The 23,513-nt window shown below is 38.2% G+C and overlaps 3 protein-coding genes across 4 annotated transcripts in view; 2 read left to right on the plus strand and 1 right to left on the minus strand.

The window, feature by feature from the left end:
• Nucleotides 1-982: 982 nt before the first annotated feature.
• On the plus strand, nucleotides 983-13,727 carry prmt2 (protein arginine methyltransferase 2). Of its 2 annotated transcripts, none has more exons than XM_015386133.1 (9): nucleotides 983-1,137; nucleotides 1,222-1,413; nucleotides 5,299-5,460; nucleotides 6,471-6,635; nucleotides 7,709-7,884; nucleotides 11,183-11,312; nucleotides 11,399-11,535; nucleotides 12,488-12,653; nucleotides 12,736-13,726. In XM_015386133.1, exons 1-9 carry the CDS (start codon nucleotides 1,051-1,053, stop codon nucleotides 12,766-12,768), a joined length of 1,248 nt encoding a protein of 415 aa, XP_015241619.1. In that variant the 5' UTR covers nucleotides 983-1,050; the 3' UTR covers nucleotides 12,769-13,726. The 2 variants fall into 2 exon arrangements, with proteins under 2 accessions (XP_015241619.1, XP_015241621.1); XM_015386135.1 differs by having other exon boundaries at nucleotides 1,016-1,137; nucleotides 1,227-1,413; nucleotides 12,736-13,727.
• Nucleotides 13,728-14,224: 497 nt separating this feature from the next.
• Nucleotides 14,225-21,412, minus strand: LOC107091909 (zinc finger protein 100-like). Its single transcript, XM_015386136.1, has 2 exons — nucleotides 21,230-21,412; nucleotides 14,225-15,839 (listed from the first exon to the last, which is right to left on the minus strand). The coding sequence occupies exon 2, from the start codon at nucleotides 15,808-15,810 to the stop codon at nucleotides 14,788-14,790; it is 1,023 nt and encodes a 340-aa protein (XP_015241622.1). The 5' UTR covers nucleotides 15,811-15,839; nucleotides 21,230-21,412; the 3' UTR covers nucleotides 14,225-14,787.
• A 251-nt stretch (nucleotides 21,413-21,663) lies between these two features.
• LOC107091890 (sacsin-like) overlaps nucleotides 21,664-23,513 on the plus strand; it is a 20,531-nt gene continuing 18,681 nt past the window's right edge. The window contains exons 1-2 of the mRNA XM_015386086.1: nucleotides 21,664-21,749; nucleotides 22,534-22,582. Of these exons, the coding sequence (XP_015241572.1) occupies nucleotides 22,554-22,582 (29 nt within the window). The 5' untranslated portion in view covers nucleotides 21,664-21,749; nucleotides 22,534-22,553. The remainder of the gene's footprint in view (nucleotides 21,750-22,533; nucleotides 22,583-23,513) is intronic.

The raw sequence follows: 23,513 nt of genomic DNA on the forward strand, positions 1-23,513 counted from the left end.
CTTTTTTTACATTAAAAATCTAAATAACAAAATCTAATTTCCCTTGAAGACACATTTTATGGAAAAGGAATAGGGCCACTGAAAAAAATAACTGATTTTTAAATATTTATTCAGTATAATATGAGAATAAAAGTCAGAATTCTGACTTTTTTTCCCCTCAGAATTCTGACTTTAATCTCAGAATACTGACTTTAATCTCAGACTTTTGGATCGTAATGTAGATGGGCATCATGAAGGAAGATGTGAGATGTTTGGGAGGAAAATTACAGAATTAGGCGACTTTTTACGTCATGCTATTTAATTAATGGAAGGACAGAGGGTGATTAAAACAAGATAGCTAGTTTAGTCATTAAAACAGACCTGGCAACGGCTTGATGCTGACATGTTTGTTGTCAGAATTCTGAGATTAAAGTCAGAATTCAGAGAAAAAAGTCTGAATTGTGAGGAAAAAAGTCAAAATTCTGAGGTTAAAGTCAGAATTGTGACTTTTTCTCATATGATACTGACATAAAATTTAGAAATCAGTTATTTTTTTTCAGTGGCCCTAATCCTCTTCCTTACACATTTAATTTTACATGTCTGTTGAACAGTTTAATCTGTTGGAGCTGAAGATGCGTTTAAGTTAAATTTATCCCTCCGTAGGCTACATTTTGGATTACAAAAGCGAGTTGTTGAGAGCTGAACCCTTCAGTTGTTTCATTTGAAATGTATCCGAGAAGTATTATCGCTTCTACAACAGAAATATATTTTACCCTATTTGTGTTTCAATAAAAGCGGACGGTCTTATCCATTTGATTGTATCAGATTATCTTTAAATCCAAGAGTACCGACATTTCCGACAACCGTGAATGCGCCTTGGTCAAAGCGTCACAAACAGGAAGTGGTCAACAACGTACGCTGAATAAGTTTTACCGCTTTTTGCGCAACCAACTGAAGTTGCTTTGGCTGGTACAAAGCCGGCTGGTGCTTTTGTCGAAGTTAAGTCGGGTTTTATTTTTTTTTTTTAAATAAAAAGCAAATTCAGGTATGTCCAAACTTTGTGTGTAGAATATGCAGAAAGAGGAAAGAGAGGATGAGGATGCTGCTCCTCAGGAATATGTCGCCCTGTGTGATTTCACTGCCAGCGGCTCTGAGCAGGTTATTTTCCCCTCTCAGTTAAAGCTGTAGTAAGGCTAAGTAACAAAACTGACAGACACCATTTGACCGTTTATTGTCTGACAGCTTAGTTTCTGCACAGGGGACGCCCTGCTGGTTCACTCCAAGCCTTCAGCAGATTGGTGGTGGGCAGAGCTGCAGGGGGAGATCGGATATGTTCCTGCCAACTACCTGCGCCAGAATGCTGCTGGAGGGGAAGACACTTCCTTAGAGGATCCCTGGCAGGATGACGAATACTTCGGCAGTTATGGGACACTGGTTAGTAGAAAAAAAAACAACTATTTTTCTATGTGTCAGTGTCTCTTTGCTATTTTTGATACAAGTTTCTATTGGTTTGTTGCATTTTAATCATAATAACGATAGAACTTTATTGATCTCACATTGGAGAAATGTACCTCTGCTTTTAACCCATCACCAGTGTGGGGTTAAGCAATGGTGTAAATATCGGTAAGCAGAGACTGCAGTTGCTTAGGGGCCCCCGACCTCTTAGGGGCCCCATCATTGAAACCTGATTGGCCCCTATTCAGTTGTAAACTAGGATGTATCTTTGCAGATGTAATGGTGCGAAAACATCCTCCTAAACCCACCTGATTGATTAGTTATTAGTTAGATTGATTGGCCAGACCTTATTTATATCCCAAGACATGGCAGATTTCAACATGATGGTGAGCCGACGACACCAATTGCAAAGCAGACAGTGGTACTTTTAATTACTATGTTAATAACAGTGTATAGTTCATTAGACGGTTGGTAAAAAATACACTCCTATATGTTTCAAACTGCAATAAAGATCTTCAAAGAATGATGTATTTGAATACTTTTTTTTTTTTTTACACTACGACTTGGAATTATGGGTAATCCAGAGCGTAGATTAAGACCATAACTGTTACGTACAATGTGTTAGCAACGATAGATAACAAAATGCGGTACTTAAGCGGATTCCAGAAAAGAAAAAGGAAAGAAGAGCTGCTGGAGGAATGGAAATTAATACGTTCTTTCAAAGGACCGAAGAGGCAAAGGAGGACGTTGCTGCTGCAGTGAGTAAAGATTGCAACCAGGAGATGAATGGAGAGAGCATACTGTAGGTGAGGAGGGGGGCTGTGAAACTCAAGGAAGCCTGATAAAACACTTCTACAGCAGAATATACTAAAGTATCTCCATGTCTAGTGAAGGTAAAGAATAATGAGGTGTGTATGTATGGGGCATGTTTTGACCTGTCTACGGTGGCGGAGGATGGGGTGTTGTACTTCGTATGGGGCCCACCCAGATAATGTTGCTTACGGGCCTATTGTTGTGTCGTTACGCCATTGGGGTTAAGGGTCTTGCTCAGGGACCCAGAGTAGCAGTCTGTGGGAGTGTGGGGCTCGAACTCAGAAGCTCTGGATTCTAAGCTCTATGCCCTAACCCTTAGGCCGCCTCCCCCTATCAACCATGCATACTCAATGTAGAGTCTGCCTTTAATCTTGTTTATCTTTTTTATTGTTTATTTAAGCTGCTTAATCTAACTACAATAATCCCCAACCAGCACGTTTTTTGCATTTAGAACATATAGGGTTCCATTTTAATGTTGCTCCACAACCCAAGTCGGCTGCGTTGAGGACTAAGGCCTCCGTACATGGGCGCGCTAACCACTGCGCCACCTCCATGTCCACCCCTTTAATCTTGTTAGATTTTGCACATTATAAATTTGTTTTCATTAAGGGCATATGGCATTTTCTTTTCCTTTGTTTCAACACAAAACATTTTATAACTGGCACATGTTTGTAGATACCCCTCGTCACTCTTCCATGGGGGGCTAATACCTGAATGCAGTGGTCATAGGGCAGAAGGCCAAAGAAGTTCTCCTACAGCCTGGGATTAAAACTCAAGACACAAGACTTGCATTAATGATTACTTTTAGGTAATCAATGGATCCTAAATATAGCCTTTGTTACAACAGGCTAAAGTCTAAGAGGGAGTCATGAATGTTCCTAATCAAATAGTTATTCTGCAAAGAAGAATATGGCAAATGTTCTGTGTTTAGTTATTGAAAACCAGACTCTAACAAGACTTTGACTTATAAAAGGGGATTCCAGTATTTAGTCAGGGCTGATTAGAAAATAAGTTGTTTTTTTAAACCAAATTTGGGATTGTGTGTTTATTTAAATGTTCCTTTTCACTGACCAAAAGCACATAGATCTTTTATTGCTTTCATGACATTCAAGGCTTGCTTGTCCAGAGCTAGTCGTTGCAGGGCTGTACTGTTACAGTTGCATGGAAAAGTGCTTACTTCTACTTGCATGTCAGAGCTTTAATTATAAAGATGTTTTAAAACCATTTTTTTTTGTCTTATTTCCGCTCTATTTCACAATTATTTTTTAATTCTCAGACTTTATGGCTGGAACATGATAAAATATAAACAGCTGTTCCACAAGTTTGATAATTTGGTAAGGCACAGAATATTCAGCTCCACAAACTTCCATAATTAATCAGATATGACACGAGTTTAGAGTCATGAGTTCCTTATACAAACCCTAACGATTTGCTTCCATATTAAAGTGCTTCAGCAGCCATTTTATGGGGATTTAAAGTGACATGAAAGGAGAAAGAGGACAAACCTTCACTGCAGATGTTACTGCTCTGTAATGCAACACTGTCATTAAGGAAATTAGAAGTATGCCACAACTAGAATGCACATGAAAGTAAAGGCTTATTTAAAAGTTTAGACAATGAAAAGCCAAACAGTGAAATCAGCTTTTGACAAGATGCTCTTGCGGACAGTTTTGTGCAGAATTGCTCCCCGTTATATCAGTCCTTTGGTTGTGCACATTTCCGTGCACCTTTCCATTTGTGGAAATAAAGACTACGATTAAATCATTGGCTATTTTGCACTTTTACAGCTCACAACAGGGCACATAAGATTAAATTCCACCTTCACTGAAGAAAGTTGTTGAATAAACTTGAGAAGGACATGGCATAAAGACAAGTATTTTATTACAAACCTGTCTCCTTCCTTAGAGCAATGAACAAGCACCATGGATTTATCAATGCACACTGCTGTTAGGATGCTTATACTTCAGACCCATGATCAGGGTTGTGGATTCTAATTTGCACAAACTTCAGTCAGATAAAGGATCAATGAGCCAAACTGACTAGATTAGCATACTTGATAAAACATCCTCTCTACTCTCCTGTTTTCTCTGCTGCTATTGCAGAGCAGCCTACATAAAACCACATCTCAGTCTCTGCTATAAAACTCATAATACAGCAGCCTTTAATGTTTTCTTTCACACTAATTTTATTTTACATAGTAATCAAATTGTTGCATAAAAGCACTTCATCAGCCTCATAAAAGCTTAGAGTTTTAGGACAGCTTAGTGCTTTAATATGAACACTAATACATTCATGAAGGATGCCCTGCCTTCTGTTTTTTTTCTTTTTTATGAAGATTGAAACTACTTCCTTAAATGTGAACTTGCCATACTTAATTATTCAACTTCAGTTACTTTCATTGATAGGAACGGGGAGAAAACATTGACGCCGCGCTGTAGTCATGCACATCTGTCTGAACTGTTTTTTTTTCTCCCCCAGTCATATCGGAGCTGTTATTTAAGTATTTCATAATACACATATAATTTCTGAAATGATTAATTATGTTAAATATTTAAATTAAAATAAGGTATTAAGGTATATGCTGTAATATCAGTTATTTCCTGGTTTAACATTTTAGTTTAAGTCCTGTCACTTGATATACATACTTACACATAAAAAAAAAAGTCATGTCACATTTGCTGCCAAATGTTATAACAGGAGTTTTTTTTTATTTATTTCTAAAGTAGCTTAGTGTCAGATTTCATTTCACTGATTGCAGGCACCAAACAATATGCCTTTTCCCCTATATTTACATAAGTACAATAAAACATGGTGGTGAAGCATCATCGTTTTGGAGGTACTGGTTCTGCAAGTAGCAGAGGTAGATATAGATATTTCTATGAGAGTAGGAGGACCACTCCAAGATGGCGGCCGTATTTTATGGAACCCATCAACCAATGCGACGTCTACTCATTTATTATATCTATGTTGCAAACCATCCAGCAATGTAGTCTGATGCACATGATTCAGATCACAGATAGTAACATTTGTAAACCCCTTTATGTTGCACAGAGGCTTCACCTGGAGATGCTGTCGGACCGGAGCCGTACAGAGACGTACCGACAGGTTATTATCAGGAACAGCTCTTCACTAAGGAACAAGGTGGTTATGGACCTCGGCTGTGGGACCGGCATCATCAGCTTGTTCTGTGCTCAGCTGGCACAGCCCTCCCTGGTACATTTGGCTTAGTTGGACATTTTCTGTTTATTTTGGTTTATTTTAATAAAATGGTTATTTTTTTCACCTTTAGAAGGGCACTTATTAACTAAAATTAACCAAGAATGTGTATCCCTTGAACTGTTCTGCATTTTTCAGCATAGCCAACAATCCACTAGAATAGATCTACGTCTTTTATAAAGTTTTTATGATGGCTGAACACAAAGTGCATAACTGTGGAAAAAAAAAAAACGTACATATTTTTTTTTGTCTTATAATAAAAAGTGTTCTAGCTTATTTTTCCTGCTGCTTTTCAGATCTAAAAACTTAGATTTTTGTGTGTTCAGGGTGATGGTTTTCCTTCATCCAGCGTTCTGTAAAGTTTTCCATTTTGATTAATACTCGTAGCAGGCCAGTCATTTTCAGTGGACGGCCATGTCCTGGTAGGTTTACAGTCTACTTTCCTCTTTCCATTTTATGATCATAGATTGAAGAGTTTTCTATGGGATGATAAAAGCTTGAGATATTGTTTTGTCTAACTCTAGTTTAAGGTTTCCCTTAATTGACCTGCATGCTATTTTCCTGGTTCTTTATGCTCTCTTATAAACCTCTGCGGGTTTCCCAGCTGGCGGCTGTATTTCTACATATATAAGATTACACCATGATGAACTCCTTGTATTAGTTATGTGAGATTGGAAGAGGTGACTAGTTTGAATTTAGGGGCACAAAATTAGAGAGTGCTCAAAAATAAGACAAAAGAATGAAGTACTTTGATTTTACTAACTTTAAAACTCTGCGCCAAATCTGTATTAATGTAAAGTTATAGACTGCTTTATGTTGATCTAGCACAAATCCTAATAAAATCTGTTTATTTAGTGGCTGTGACATGACAAGCAGGACACTGTAGATGTTACATGTGCTCCATGTTACTTATTAGTCTATGCATACCTCCATCTGTTGGGTGAGCAGGGTTACTGCTGTGAAAACAGATTCTTGTCAGCGCTGCTCTAATTGATTGTGGCCTGTAGGTGTATGCTGTAGAGGCCAGCTCCATGGCGGAGCACACCAGGCAGCTGGTGAAGCAGAACGGCTATGAAGAGGTGGTCACTGTCCTGCAAGGTCGAGTGGAGGAGCTTGAGCTGCCAGAGCAGGTGGACATCCTGGTGTCTGAATGGATGGGCAACTGCCTGCTGGTAATCATTAAACTTTCAATACTATGAGCTCTACGTTTTTCTCAACATACACTCAATATCCTCAGTTCTAAAGGTCCAGTGTCTTGCACCTTTTTAGATGCGTCTCTGCTTCAACACATCTATAATAACACATCTAGAATAATAAGGTCAGTAAGATGACTCCGGAGAACTTGACTGTATACTGGGGAGGTAATTCCGTCATTTGATTTAGCTGTATTGAAGCAGAAACACATCAAAAAGGTGCAGGACACTGACCCTCAATGACTGTAATTGAAGGACGCTGACATATGTAGATGATGATACATAGACATTGACGCTGTGGGCCTCAAGAGTCTGCTGCGGCACGTGACTGACCTGCTTACTTTTCAATAAATAAAGGGCAGTAAAATGCTGCTAACTTTCCCTATATATTTATAAACAGGGCTTTCATAGCTCCAAAAGAATAAGCCCAGCCAATTAGCATTTTTTTTTTCAAATCACTTAACATCTGCCCCTATCATAAGCACAGTTACATTTTTTCCAAATCACAATCCAATCCAGCACAGTTTGAATGTGCTGGCAGCCTTCACAGCCTTTCTGCAGGGTTTAAGCAGGGTTGTGCGAGGAAATTTGGGCTGCTATGTTTGTCTTCTTCTCTTTTTCCAAAGAAGGACAAATATGCCGATTGAGTGAATTACCAATCATCTCCTTTATTTAACTGGATTGCATAGTTGAATACTTTAATTCCTGCAACACTCTAGAAATACAAGATTGATTAAGTTCTTTGACGGTGGCGCACTGGTTAGCGCGCATGACCCATGTACGGAGGCCTTAGTCCTCTACGCGGGTGACCCGGGTTTGAATCTGATCTGTGGTCCTTTGCCGCATGTCTCTCCCCCTCTCTCTCATACCCCCTTTCCTGTCAGCCTACTGTTAGAAAAACTAGCCACTTGTGCCATACAAACAAAAAAGTTCTTTGACAGTGCTGTATTAGTTTTGTATTCTACAGGCCTTTTCCCTGATTTCAGACTTTGTTTTAGCTCCGCATAGGATTTTAAAATCTATTTTTTTTCCTATTTTCCTTCCTGATGTAGTTTGAGTTCATGGTGGAGTCAGTTCTCTTGGCCCGGGATCGCTGGCTAAAGGATGGCGGTGTGATGTGGCCTTCCTCAGCAGCTTTAACTCTGGTTCCATGTCAAGCTGACAGCTACTACTCAGAGAAAATGGCCTTCTGGGAGCGACCATATGGCTTGGACTTTACCCCGCTACAGTAAGAGCCTCTGGTTTAGATTTAGTAGTTGGAAATTGTCCTTTTCTCCACTTTTATTTCTGTTTACTTCTCATTTGCAGAGCTTTAACTTAGATGTGTAGTTTTTACTTTAATGTTTGATATATACCCCTGATCAGAATTTTAAGACAAGTGAAACGATACTAAAATTAGTTTTTTTGTGCAATCAGATCTTAAAGATTCCAAGTCGGTGGTCTGAAGCTTAACACCATGAGGATCAACTCTTGCCCTACATACCTGAAGTAAAAAGCTGCCATACATTCAGTTGATATACAGAATGAGTCTGCATCAGAAACAGTAGCACATTATTTTTTTTCCATATTTATAAAACATGTTTCAAGTTAAAGCTGTGAAAAATGCAGATATATAGAGATAAATACTCTCCCAAAATATATGTATATTAAAAAAACATTGTGGAAACTGTGCATTATAGTTTTAATAGGTATCCCTAGTACTATAAAGATGCTGTCAGTTGTGTCTAACAGCTCAAGTTTTCTGTTATTGTATCACAGCCAGTTTCTGACCTTTAATGCTGAAGGTTATAAACTAATTTAAAAAAAAAAGGAGGTTCATGTGATTCATAACTTCGAAGCACCAACCCGCAGTTTATACGACTGCAGATGACTCCTGCCTCTCACATCACAGTCACACAATTTATATTACCGTCCAGTGATATATATCAATGGTCAAGCTTTGCAGAGCTCTTCTATGACCTCATGTAGAGTCATTCAGATTTTTTTTCTGAGATTCTGGAGTTAAAGTAACCAAAAAGTGTAGTAATAGACTCCTAAAAGATTTTCCCCAGGGCTGGACCTTAGGATGTGATTGGCTGAAATGTATTTCTTTTTTCTTTTTCAAAATTTAAAACTCTTATTCAGCGTCGTTTCTTACCTGAATGTTTCATGTGACACAGTGAAAGGGGGCCTCATAAACAAATTAGGCTTTTTACCTACAGAATACAATTCAAATAGTGTTTTGTCTTTTTTAATAAACCTCTCACTTTAAAATAACAGAATTACTTTACAGAAGCTACCAACAAAAAGCTTTTGCACCAGTTTCAAGGCTGTGCTGTTTTCATATTCTAGTAAACCGATTAGTCAGAAAAAGCCTAAAAATTTGAAGATTTTATCAACACTTCTGCTTTTTCGTCACATTCAATAAAATATATATTTTTTTTATCTTGATGTATATGACAAAAAAACTACTGATATAAATAGACAAGTAAAACAAAAGAGAGAACACAAGCATGAATCAGCTAGAACAACCTGCACAGTCCCAGAAGAGGATGAGATTTTACAGAAAAGTGATAAAGTGCACAGTTATTATGACATTTAGCGTAATTTAAGTATTTGTCACTAGAGTTGTACATGCTTAAACAATTATTTTTTTTCATCACCCATGGACGGCTGGTGTCCTGCAACCATAGGATGTATCTGTAGACCTAAACATGCACTGAACTACCTCCTCAAATGCAATCAAATACACTCTGAGTTTTGCTAATGATCAAGTTCTATTTGGTTGTTTAAGATGCATGTAAAAGTTGCAGGAAACTGCAGTTCTACACATGTGCTGTAGATGGAGCTAAATATTAAAATAATGGGAAGAGGTCTTCGAAATTTGAAAACATGAAGCTCAGTTCTAAAATGTTTAAATCCTGGTGGGAATAATAAAAAAAGTCTTCTAGTCAATAAAATCTTCTAGTCAATGTGGTCCCTTTTAGATGTTTTTTTCTCTTTTAATACAGCTTTTATTATTATTTTTTTATTTTTGTTTTATTTTTATGTATTTTTGAATGCTTTTCTTTTTTGTAGTACTTTGAGGTCTTTTTGATGAAAAGTGCAGTGTAAATTAAATGTATTATTATTATTATTATTAAAATGAACTGTTTGATAGTTTTGATATCAAAAATTTTTTTTACACTGATTATTTAAAACCATATACATAATTAAATTTTTTAAGTTTTACACAGAAACTGATTTTTACTTTTTTAAGTTTTTACAGAGAGACTTTGTTTCGGCTGAAAGAGTCGTCATCTTGCAATCCCATCCCAGCTTCCTCCTGTGACATGTCTACGTGCCTCTAGGCATTTGAGAGAGGGACTGGATGAATGTCTATAGTGTAAAAATCTTGACGGGGCAGTGTGACTAGATTATGATGATTGGCTTATTTCCCATCAGCAAAAAAAAATAAAAAATCTTTTCATCTAAAAGGAAATAATATTTGTTCGGGATAAACAGCTCCCATACAAGTGGAAGAAGATGGAAGGATAGATAGATAAACTGTGGTATGAATAAATTTGGACTTCAGTATACACACTAAAGTACAAATTTAATGGCACCCCAAGATAAAGATAAATAACAAATGTTATCATGTCTCTATCTGTTTATTCAGGACATGTTTTCAGTCCCTGAAGAGAAGTAGGATCTGTATAAAACTTGCACAGACCTGAATGTGGTTTTATTATCCTGTAGTTTATAAATACCAGATATAAAGTTATAACTTTATTGATATCCAAACCCATAATAGCACTGCTTTTATTGGTTGTAAAATAATTAAGATAGCCAGAAGAAAATATGTAACAGTGTCGATTTCTCATTGCATACCAGTGAGGCTAAACTTTCCCTGTAAATTTCATAAAATTATTGGTAAAATATTAATTGCGAAACGTCATTAATATAGTCATTAGACTGCATTAAATATGCAATAAAATGCACCTGATTCTATGAGTGTGTTGTGCATTAATCAGCTGCTTATTCTGCTCTTGGACATGATCTCCCCTCTTGAGCAGCAAGACGCTGCCTGTCAGTCTCTATGAGAAATTACTGTTGAGGTTTGCATTGAGGTAAGCAGCGAGAAAGAAGATGTCTGATTGGATATCACACCAAAAGGGAGGCTAAACCTTTAGAGGGTCTGTGAAGCAAGGGCTGGTGGTGAAAATGGTTGCTCAATGCTGTTTGGCAAGCATACGTAATTTTATGTTTCAACATTTGTTAATGTATTATGTGAGGTTTGAATTTAATTAACATCACTGAGCTTCCCCTGTCTCAGAGAGCAGAAGCCACCACTTATGTTTAATAGATAATATATCACAGAATAATTGACTAAATTATAATAGTCGAGGGGTATCATGTACAAAAAGATACAGCTTCTTCAACATTTGTTTAAATAAACTCCAGTACTTTAAAAAGGATTAAAAGAGACATTTAAAAAGTAATAAAGTTGTCTGTAGGAGCAAGCCCATTCCCCTATTGGGTTCCTAATTAAAGTTTTGTCCCCACAGGCCTTTGGCACAGCAGGAGTTCTTCACCAAGCCAAAGTTTAGCCACCTCATTGACCCCGAAGACTGCCTCTCTGCTCCCTGTGATGTCATCCGCCTCAATATGTACACTGTTCAAGTAACAGAGCTTGAGGTATCAAATGGATTTCTTTTATCTCATGCTGCTGCAGCTCTTATGCTTGGCTTTAAGTTCTAACAGAGGGAAGTTTCTTTTCTCAGGAAATGAAGGGGGAGTTTCACTTTTGTGTGACGAAACCTGGAGTTTTCCATGGATTTACGGCCTGGTTCACTGTTCAGTTTGAAAGCTTGGAGACAGGAGGAGCAACAGTGGAGCTAAACACTGGACCAAACTCTGAGTAAAAATAATTAAAATGAAATCCACACATACAGGAGCATCTCAGGGGAATAGATTACAGCTAAAAAGTCTACTTGTTTCAGTGATTTGCAGAGCAATTTTTCCCCCTTCAGCCTGTATTTGGATTCACTTTTATGCACCAAATAAAGAATATAATCTTGCATTAGGATAAACTTAAGGCAAGAGTCTCAAATGGTTTAGCAACATCCTCTCATCCTGATCCAAACATCCAAACACTTGAAGGAGCAACCACAGCCTTCATTAGAAATCTAATAGTGTTGATTATTCACTGTGTCCCCAAGACTGGACAGCAGGGTGTCCAACTACTGTCCTTAGGGGCTGGTGTCCTGCAGATTTGAGATGTGTCCTTGTTTGGACACAGCCTATTTAAACGACTAAATTACCTCCTTAACATGTCTTTAAATTATCCAAAAGACCTGATATCTAAAATATATAGGAAAACACCTGAGACCCAACTGTGCTGTAGAGTATCTTAATTAGACCATAGAATCCATTTCAGAGGCTCTTTACTTCCTTTGCCTGTTTTATTATTTCTTCCAAATGTGCTATATAAAAACTTGAAGATTTGCCGATTTATTTAATTATATTTTTTTTACCCACTGTGATTTTGTACAGATTTGCTACCAGCTTTTCGCAGCTTTCCCTCGACTAAATTTTCCATTAATCTGTTTTGAGCCAACCTGTAGAGGTTTATGACAGCTGTCAAAGCAGCAGTCTTCCTCATTATTTCTTAGGCCATAACATTTCTAAGTGTTCTTAAATGTTCTTTGTTGTTTTGAATTACATTCTGAGAAACTGCAGTGATAACTGGCTGTAAAACGTAAGCATCCGTCATCAGAATTCAGGTCTTCACTATGCGTAATGACTGTATTTCAATTCACAGAGATCCAGGTATATTATAAATTGACAATTAATTCTCTTTAAATCCTCAGTCCAACCCACTGGAAGCAGACTTTGTTTATGCTGGACGAACCAATCCATGTGTACGCTGGGGACTCCATCCATGGTAACATCACTCTGTGCAGAAACCCAGTGTGGAGACGTCACATGACCGTTACCCTGCACTGGAACATCAACAGCAGCACAAACGACTCCCAGGCAAATATCTCAGTACAGGCCTTTAGTTCTAAATCTGTTTGTTATTTGATCCCATTTGTTTACTTCCTCTTTATGTCGTCAGGTTGGAACAAAAAGTTTCCCCATGTGGAGGTGACAATGGACCAGCTGTGAGAGTCAACAGTAAACCAGTCTGTCAGCTCTACAGTACGCCTGTGAGCTGCTGCCTAACACTGAAGTAGTTACAACAAATGCGATGCCCAGAGGATAAACTGGCAGGACATTTGAGTCTGTCGAGATGAACCCTCAACAAGTCACTCTGTAGGAGCAGAATGTAACAGAAGAAGAAACTGAGGAGTCACTAATGGAGGAATGGGGGTTTTATTGAAGGAGTAGCTGGGCTGAGCTTGGTGTTTAACACATTACTCTGTCAGATACAACAGAAGAAGAATGATTTTTATCACACTTATCAAGTCTTTATAACTGTTTTGAAGGAAAATGAATCTATATTTTTAATTATACTATACGGATGACAGAATTTCAAATAGTTTGAAATCTTTTATTTTTTATACATAAAGACAGAAAGGGATGTTTGTTCATTAGCTTTTCATTCTAAAGCTTAAAAAAAAAAAACACGAGCTGTGGGCAGACGACTGACAAGAAGATTAACCATTTGTCTAATAAGGAAAACACTTTTAAGATTTCCCATAATATCAGTATCATTCCCAACACTCCCTTGTTGCTGTGCACTGCTGGTCAGGGGTTTAAACTGTGGTTATTTTGTCATACCTGAAGGACCCGTCAGTCTTTTTAAGTTATCACTGTTATAAAAATATAGACAATAAACTATTGGCTAGATTTGCAAGATGTCTAAGATTCTACCACTACATTTACTAAGTGTTAGGCTTTCAAGCTGGTGTAAGCTTTTCAAATGATGACCTTTCAGCTCATTTGAATAAAACCATTGAAATTGATGTTAAATCCATTGTTTTATTTTATATATTTTTTATTTTTAAGATGTTTTAATATAGCAAATATTCAGCAATTAGACAACAGTTTTACCTTACAAAAAAGACAGGTTCTTGGTCCCAGTTACATGGAGGGGGGAAAGAATCAAACATTTCTGTATGCTTTGGGGGGGGTTGTCCACATAGGATATGTTTTACACACTTGTTAAAATAGAAAACAACCCCTAAGTTTATTTCTAATTAACTGCAGCTGAAATTCCTGGGGGGGGTTTGTTGTTTTTTTTTCCTTTTCCTGCATGAACTTGTGAGGTTCACAGGATTTTTCTTAAGAAATCTGGTTTTAAATTTCCTGAAGTCTAGAGGTATTCTTTTTTTTCCCTATTTTTAGATTTTTAAACAAGAAATGTTCCAAAGTCTATATTAATTTTTCTTTTCATTTCACAGTTTTTTTTGTTTGTTTTGTTTTTTGAGGATTTACATTTATAGATCTGTCTGTATCCTAAATAAAATCACCAACACTTCTGTTGCAGGAGTGATTCTCAGTGTAAGCAGCCTTATTTGGACCCCCAGTGGAAAGTAACACAGACGACTTAAAAGAAAAAAAATAAAACACCCCAAAAATGTTACAAATACATCTTTTTTTTAATCTTAAGCCTATTTTAAATGAGAATAATAAATACGCTGTATAGATTTCATTACTGTAATCCTTGTTTCGTTTCAGCAAAAATAGGAATAGGAAACTAAAACATTTTTTTTTTTTAAAGAGTATTTCTACCCACGGTTATCGTACCATAAGAGGCCTTAATATCGACCTATGCTGTTTCCAAATGTTTTCTAAAGCTCTACACATATGAGGTTGCAGATCAATAAACCTAACAGAAAAGAAGATGAAAGTGGGTCAGATACGCTTCAGGAACATTTGTAGTTCACTTTAATTCACTGACAACGTTGCTCTTCTAATAACATGTTCACTTCAACATCTGCAAGATTTCTGTCATGTTAATCATCATTCCCACAAAAAAAAAACTGACAAAAACAGCTTAAAAGCACATTTTCTAAAATAAAATACTGCTCATCAGGTAAATTGTCATTTAGGTGTTACTATCCCACTCACTTTTTTGTTTTCTCTTCTTTATCTGTAAACATTTTTTGTGAAATGCCATCAGCTGACATCTCTGAGCTGTATCCCTTCCTGATGCATCTCAGTGTTAAACATTACTCTCAGTTTCTGTTTTTATTTTGGAGTGTGTGTTCATCTCCGGGGATAACTCCTGAGTAGGTAAGCTCTCTGGAGAAGGGGGCCTGGAGAGCGGAACAAACAGTGGAGGCTTGACCACCTCGTATTTTACCCCCATTTTTTCCCTTTTCTGCCTCAAGTGGTTGTCACAGTGGTTCACAAACGTTTCCAGCTTGACGAAGGTCTTGTTGCACACTTTGCAGTGATACGGTCGCTGGCCTTTTTTTAGCCGTATGTGAAGCCGGATGTATGATGAGCGGACAAACGTGCGGCAGCAGACGCCACACTTCAGATCCACCATGTTGCTTGGCATTTCCGTAGGCTGATTACCTAGAGACGCAGAGGTAGATGTGGGTCTGGCATCTCTGGAGGTCTCCTTGGTCTTGTGGGAGATCAGGTTTGTCATAGAGCGAAAGCCCCCGCCACACTTGAAGGGCCTGTCCTCAGCGTGGAGGCGAATGTGTGCCAGGAGCCCAGCCTTCTGGGTGAAAGCCTTGCTGCAGAACGTGCACTTAAAAGGCTTCTCCCCTGTGTGTAGCCGACGGTGGGTCTTCAGGTGTGACGCACGGCCAAAGTTCTTCCCACACTCAGGGCATTTGAATGGTTTTTCACCACTGTGGATTACCTTGTGAGCCATCAAGTGAGACGACTGATGGAAGAGCTTTCCACAAGTGTTGCATCTGAACTTCCTTTCCTTGTTGTGGGAGGTGAGATGAAGGCTGAGGTGTGCGGATGAGATGAAGGTTTTTTTGCATATGCTGCAGCTGTGAGGGTCCAGTCGAATTTGTCGCTGGGCCCGCCGGCCGTTAGGGGGGCCACTGCTGCTTCCAGCTTCACAGGATGGACATTTGGATGAAGCATTTGTGTTTTCTATCTGCTTCTGTTTAGCTGAGATGGATTCGGTCTGGGAGTCCAGCGGTGGTGGGCTGTAACTGCATCCACAGTCTGAACAGAGCCTGGAGGACTCCTGCTGGCCATCGGTTTTATCCAACATGCTGATATTTACAAGGAGGAGATGATAACCTATAATGTAACACAGAGAAATATGCAGCTTTATATTTATACATATATGTAAGGCATAGCAATAAAAGCACTAACAAAAGGATAATTATCTCTTCGTGACACTTAATCGGCAAACATATATGTTTATCAAAGTTGACTAATTAGAAGTAGGAAATACAAATGTTAAGAGTTGGGAGAGTTTGACCTGGCCAAAATGTAATGGTTTTACATACATGATATACAGCTATATCCCAAATTATGCTACATTTGAACAATAAGGCCCTGAGAGCATGTTTTGGCCACTAGTGCAGGAACATTTCTCTCATATTAGGCAGACAGCAAAAACTCTTCATTAAGTCCTCTTCTAAATTAACTGTTTTGGCTTCCCATCCCCAGAAGCTACAGACAGCTCTGCTCAGCTTATTTACCCTTATGACATAAGGGGAATGCTTTTCAAACAGACCATATTGAGCACACATTAGCAAAGGTAATGACAGTTTTTTTGTTTGTTTGTTTGTTTGTTTTATGAACCTCATTGACAGACGTTAGGACACATGACTGTTAATAGGGAACCTTTAAGAGATGTCCACAGGCCACAGTGCTCAGAATCTCTCAAAAGTTGTTTAAGAAATATAATCCATTATGAACTGATAGAACTGGTCAACTATTGTATATAATGTTTCTAAAAAAGTTAATTCTGCTACAGACTAAAAGATGTAGAATATTCAGGGCATCAGTTTGGTATACATATTTATGGCTGCATACCATAACATATGTGGGGAAGTGTGGTGCCAGTGGTTGGAGATGTGCACTTGTGCTCTGAGAAAGTTGCAAGTACTCGCTTCAATCCACAGTCTGCACTTTGGGTTCCTGGGCAAGACCCTTAACCCCACACTGCTCCCTGGGCGCCGCACAGTGGCAGCCCACTGCTCCCCCAAAGGGGATGAGGTAAATACAGAGAGTAATTTTTCAGATAGTGTGACAATTTGTTTTTATTTTTTTTACATTTTACATAACAGTCTAATGGCAAAACAAGACATCCCCTTCCATCAAGTCCATAGAGTATGAACCTCAGAGGTCCAACTTTAATCAATTTTAAGTTTGTTTTCCATCTAATTGTTTTTTTAAATGTTGAACCCAGAACTCAAACCTGAAAGAACTTTATCCACTATAACTTTTATCTAGAGCAGAGGTAACCAATTAAAAATCAGCGGGTCCGGATAAAGAAAATCATCAACCAGTAAAGGTCCGGAGACATTTTTAATGATCTGTTACTTTAAACAGAATTTAACACCTCAATCGTTCTGTTTGGTATATAGACAATTTCCTGATTTACTTATTTTTTTAAACACCAGAACTGACTTTTTTTTTTTTTCCTGGCTTAATGAGAGCAGTGGGCTTTAGGCTGCTTTAAACCTGGGTTTGGATGGTGACAAAGCCATTCTCAAATACATATCAAAGTGCTCATTCGTGAGCCTGGATCCATATTTATTTATGATTCTGTTCATGGCGGAGAATCCTGCTGCACAGCAGCAGGTTGAGCCAAACATACTCTAAATGTTCAGGATTCATGGGGGCACAGAAAAGCATGAAATAAAAAACAGGGCAAGGGATTCCAATATATTAAGAGAGCTGCATGAAGTGAACTTTCTATTCAATTAGGTTTTATACAAATTCTTTTTCTAATGAGGTCAATATACATTTATAATTTAGGAATTTTACATTTTTTTGTTTTTACTTAAGTCAAAATTACCATTTTCTATAAAATCTGAATTAGAACTAAAGAAAGACTGATAAATTCAGCTGTAAAAATTTAGAGTTTATTTTAAACTTCTTTAGAAAAAAAAACATTTAGCAGATGAAAAATGGGATCCTATCTCAATACCACTGAAGCTATCACCTTATTGTTTTTCAAATAATTAGTCAAACATAATTTGTAAAGAAAAAAAATGAAATAGATCCAAAGGACCTATCAGTAACCATGTCTGTTCCAGCGCAGATCATCATTAGAATTTCTTTTAAGTATTATTTCTTCAGTACAGCGGCCATAACAGGGGCCAGGGCATGATTTACAGGGGCACTGGCCCCCGTTGGCCCCTGTCTAGAACCGCCCATGATGTGGGATTTCAGGGTAACAGGAGAAGTGGCACAAGTGACGTTTAGACACTGTTGTCAGACAACATGCGGTAATTTATAAATGTTTTAAATCAGGTTGGGTCCGGATTAGCCAGCAGGTGGATCCGGACCGCGGTCCGCTAATCCATGACCTCTGATCTAGATGGATGTTTAAATATATGCGTTTATTCAATTCAGTTTATTTATATAGTTCACAACACATGTCATCTCAAGGCACTTTACAGTTCACCAGATCATACAGTCAAATTGATTCAAAGTTTTCTAAGGAAAACCAGTTGATTGCATCGACTCACTGACTCGAATGCAATCCCTCACACTAAGCATGCCTGTAGCGACAGTGGAGAGGAAAAACTCCCTTTTAACAGAAAGAAACCTCCAGCCGAACCAGGCTCAGTGTGTTTATTTGTTAGCAAAGGCTTTAGGAAAGTATAGTTTGTCTTTATTTGGAAAATATGGTTGTTGTGGTTCATTTTCCTGTTGGATCAGCATAGATTGACCCTAAGTTTCTGGTGCCGATTCGCTTTCGGCCATCATTGGTTATTCCCTGGCCACCTTTATAAAATGTTTTTGGCTACGCCCCTGCTTGGCTGATGACATTGAGAAATCCATCAAATGCTGATTATTACAGATGGACCTGCAGTGAGCGCCACTTTCACTCACACTCTTTATTGCTTTATCTTTTAGTGGCTTATTTCATTGTAATGCAACATGCAGACAGTCTAATGCATATCTAAAAAGCTCAGATCATCGCGCTGCGGCCTGCATCGCCCTGAACAATGAGGAAGATGTAGATCAACAAAGACTCCACATACCGTGTCCCTTTCCCCCTCCTAATAATAGGAAGCTTATTCTTTGAAGTGTTTTACCTCTGAGCCGCAGTTAAAATGTCACCAGCAAAAGAAAAAAAAAACTGGAGTTAATAAACTTATTTGAGGGGGTGTTTGGTCGTTTTCCTTTGCTTAAAAGAGGCAGCCCCGGTGCAGAAACTGGGCTGCAGCATCATCTAGCGAGCGGCGGATCAACTGGTAGGGTGGCCATTTCTATAGCATCAAAAAGGAGGACATTGTGCAGCATATCAATAAATTACTAAGGTGTACATAAGAATCGGGTAAAGTCACATTTATAGTACAAGTCTTAGTAGTTAAAAGAGGATGCTTGTGTAGCTGAATAGAACAAAATATAAAAGAAATGTAAAAAAGAATTGGTTCCCAGGATTTGTATTTTTTTTAATACATTGTGGTGTTTAAAAAGTGACCACCGAGATTAATCTTTAAAGTGCAGAATACCACAAAGCATAAGATGTGTGGACTTAAACGTAAAAAAAATATTTTTAACAAGAAACATTCATGATAAAATAGCCTAATATTTTTTAAACAACAAAAGAGATTGTAGAAAACACATTCAACTGCTCTAAAAGTATAGCTTTATTTTTAAGAGCCTCAGTCTTTTGGGAACTTTTCTTAAGTGTCTGTGTGCAGCAGACCTGTCTTTATGGTCATACCTTTATCTATGGGCGAATCACTGAAATCCACTTTCACGTCACAGTCTACACTTCCATAAGACTAGTGATGTTTTATAGTATAGTCCACCTTGCAGCTTTGCACAAGTTATTTTAGCATCCAGGGGCAACAAAACTTGGGCCCCGTCCACACGAAGTCAAAACGAACACGAAACGCTATAATTTTCCAGAACGTTTGTCGTAAAGACGGAGACGTAAAATAAATGTGATTGTCCACACGAATGCATGAAAACGCTGCAAAATGTATGCCAGGCCTGTAAGTGGCGCTGTCGTGCCAAAGCAAAAATAGGCGACGAAATGTTGGGCATGCGCACTAATATTTATACATGTTTGCCCTGCGGGTCCATTTTCGTGGTTCAGTCAAATTCAGGTGCTGAACTATGAAAATGGCCCTGCGGGTCCATTTTCATGGTTCAGTCAAATTCAGGTGCTGAACTATGTCGTCGATATTGCTCTGTTCTTCCTGGAGATATTCCAGAAGAAGAAGATTCTGTTGTAAGCCCGACAGCAGGGTGAGTAGCATGAGCAGCAACCATTCAACACAGTACGGCTCCATTGTTGTTGTGATACTGTGTCGCGCATGCATGTTTAGAGGCGACGCTATGACGCATGCGTGTAAAAAAAAAGAATGCGGTTAGAGCTTAAAGATGGAAACGCGAAAACGGCGTTTCAAAATCTTCACACTCTGAAGGCTGAATAAAAAAAGATCGTTTACAGACCCCCGAAACGCCGGCTTCGTGTGGATGAGAGGCTGGTTTGGTGAAAAATTTGTGCATTGAGGCCAGGGTTCGGCTTCGTGTGGACGGGGCCTTAATGTAAAAGCCAACATTGAAGAGTTCGCTGCTGCACGTTTATTACTTTTATGTTAATCCGTACTTGCACACCGTTCAATTGCAGCTTTTCCTCGACTACTTACGGCCAAATCGCTTAGACAAAGTGTCAGAAACCATGGAATGAATCTCCACTACCTCATAAATTCACGCTCTTTTGTCCATTCTGGGTTAAACGACTTCCTGGTTTTTACAGGACGCTGACCTTAATACTTAGCATCAGTAATTCTGATCCTTGTTTACTTTTGCAACAAATGACAAGCAGATCTTTATCTGACACGCCGCCACTCTTAGCCAATCATCTGTTAGATCAGATAGTGATGCCTTTTTGATGATTGGATAATGTGCTGCAGCCCAGCAAAAAATAAATAAATAAATAAAAATCTGCTCTACAAGCCTAATGCCTCATAAAGGAGGACAAATACAAGTCCGGCCTAAAGCCGGACATCTGGCCACCCTAAGATTGACCCTAAGTTTCTGGTGCCGATCCGCTTTCGGCCACCATTGGTTATTCCCTGGCCACCCTTATAAAATGTTTCTGGCTACGCCCCTGCTTGGCTGATGATTCGTGTCTTTTAACCTGGGGAGCAGGCAGTAGGCTGTTATTGCCAGCTGGCAGAGGCAGTCTAATACTTTGGTTAATGGTTGTGTAATATGGATCTGGAGCTACAAACCAGAACACAACAGTCCTGCTAAGCAGACGTTCAGAAATCCATCAAATGCTGATTATTATAGATGGACCTGCAGTGAGCGCCACTTTCACTCCACACTCTTTATCGCTTTATCTTTTAGTGGTTTATTTAATTATAACGCGGGTCAAACATGCAGACAAAATCATGTATATCTAAAAAGCTCAGATCATCGCGCTGCGGCCTGCATCGCCCTGAACAATGAGGAGGATGTAGATCAACAAAGACTCCACATACCGTGTCCATTTCCCCCTCCTAATACATGGGAAGCTTATTGTTTGAAGGGTTTTTCCTCTGAGCTGCAGTTAAAATGTCACCAGCAAAAGAAAAGAAAACCTGGAGTTAATAAACATATTTCAGCGGGTGTTTGGTCGTTTTCCTTTGCTTAAAAGAGGCGGCCCCGGTGCAGAAACTGGGCTGCAGCATCATCTAGCGAGCGGCGGATCAACTGGACAGACTGCTGCGGGTTTAAAGGCAACATCCAGGAAAACTAACAGTGCAGAAATTAGTTAGAAAAACCGGCCAAATTCAGTTATTTTCTGTAGGTTTCGTTTAATGTGGAAATGGGAGGACATTTGACCTTTGTTACGATCATCTGTTAGTTTCGTTTCTGCTGAAATCTGATTTAAATCTCAGATAGAAGGAAACCAGGCAGGAAACGCCAGGTGAATGTGGAAGGGTAAAGATCAGCAGCCTGAACTTTTTCAACATCACTTGCTTAAACTATCTGATTAAATCATGCACGGGCTGATTTAAGGTAAAGTATTTGTTTTAAAATTATTACTTTTAACCTTTACATGTTGCACATTATAGACAGATCATGTGCAAAAATGCCACATTAACATTATCTGATTACCCGTCTAGTAATTATGAATTGATTGTGTAATCTTTATCTAAATGGAGAACACATTTACTGTTATAAGGTTCTTTACCGTTCATATGGCAATCAGTGAAATACTTAAAAAAAAATCAACATTTCAAGCCAATTATTGGAATCCAGGATAAGACATTATTACCTTTGTAACATAAAAAATATGGATATTTTGATGGCAAAAATAATGTCAAAGTCATAACAAGAAACGTCAACTTGCCTGAATATATGAAGAAAAATAACAAAGGCGCTTCTATAAGAAATTCATGAAAAACACTCTGAGAGTGAAAGAAACACATTTTTTGGTACAACATAACATTAGAGGTGTTAATGCTGATACTGTCACTTACTTTTTTTAGTTTAAAAACCTAAATATAATTGTTAACTATGCTTATTAACTTTTTAATAACTTTTGATTTAGCTATATATTACAGTAGGTAATATCATTTAAGGGTTCATCTAAATGGTCAGATGCCAAAATAAGATGTACAGCCATGTAGCAGTATCTTTGCTGAATGGCTGGATATAGATCTCGGACTCCATTTTAAGGGGTATGCCAAGGATCAAAAACGGTAACTTGCCCTATAAAAAGTTAACTGGTGAACTTTTTATTATTAAAATTATCTTTTTATGCTCATTTTCATTATTAAACTTGTCTCTTTTACTGCAGGCCTAACCAACCTTAGCAGGATGAGTCAGAAGACCAGGAATAAATCCCGGTAAGATTGTCATTTTTTTTTTTTTTTCATGTGCTGTGCTTTTAACAGAACAAATATTTCCATTTGAAGCACTGTCAGAGTGCGCAGCTGTATTTGAATGTTATGCTCCTCCTCTGGCCAGTTGAGTTGGTCTATCCAGTACTTGTACAGTACTAGTTGAGGGGAGATGGCACACCCCCTTCTTGAAAAAAAATCATCCCCTTTCTTAAATGACCATCCCCCCATACCATCTCCTGTGACATTTTATTACTAAATGTGTAAAATCTCAACTATATATTAACAATAATGGCAATACTATTGCCGTTTTGACATTTGGAGGGCTGTGGGCTTAAAATAAATAAAATCAAAGAAGTGGCCTACCATGACTATGAAGCTGATCTCAGTGGGAAATTTATCCTCTGCATTTGTCCCTAACTATGTAGGGGAAGTGATAGCCATGCCAGTCTAGGGACTGACTGCAGTTCTACTGTATGGTGCCTTGGTCAAGGTCAATGACTGGTGAACCCGATATGTAACAATCATACCATGCATTTTGCTTTAGGTTAATAGACTATATTGATTAGGCTATGTATGCCACCATCCCCCTTCTTCTTTTTTTTAACAACTAGACTACTGAGTCTCTCAGTCTTTAATAAAATGCCAACTGAGGCTCCAACAATGCAGGATTTGTTTAGTTTTTTTCTTACATGAAAATAGTTCTTAGTAGTTGGGCCAATATGGAAATATATATGTAAATTCCTTATAAATAGCTCTCTCCAGCTGCTCTAAAGCACATGAACTGGGAATTTTAACCGATCTTTTGATTTCTTGGAAATAATTGTTTTCTGATCACATTTAAACCCAATGCATAGTTTAATTTTACTTTCCCATCATATTAATTTGCTAAATTATTGAGACTTGTTTTTTTTTTCTCATATCACTTTTAAGGTGT

Source organism: Cyprinodon variegatus, unplaced genomic scaffold (genome assembly GCF_000732505.1).
Source record: "Cyprinodon variegatus isolate N-32 unplaced genomic scaffold, C_variegatus-1.0 Scaffold356, whole genome shotgun sequence".
NCBI lineage: Eukaryota > Metazoa > Chordata > Actinopteri > Cyprinodontiformes > Cyprinodontidae > Cyprinodon > Cyprinodon variegatus.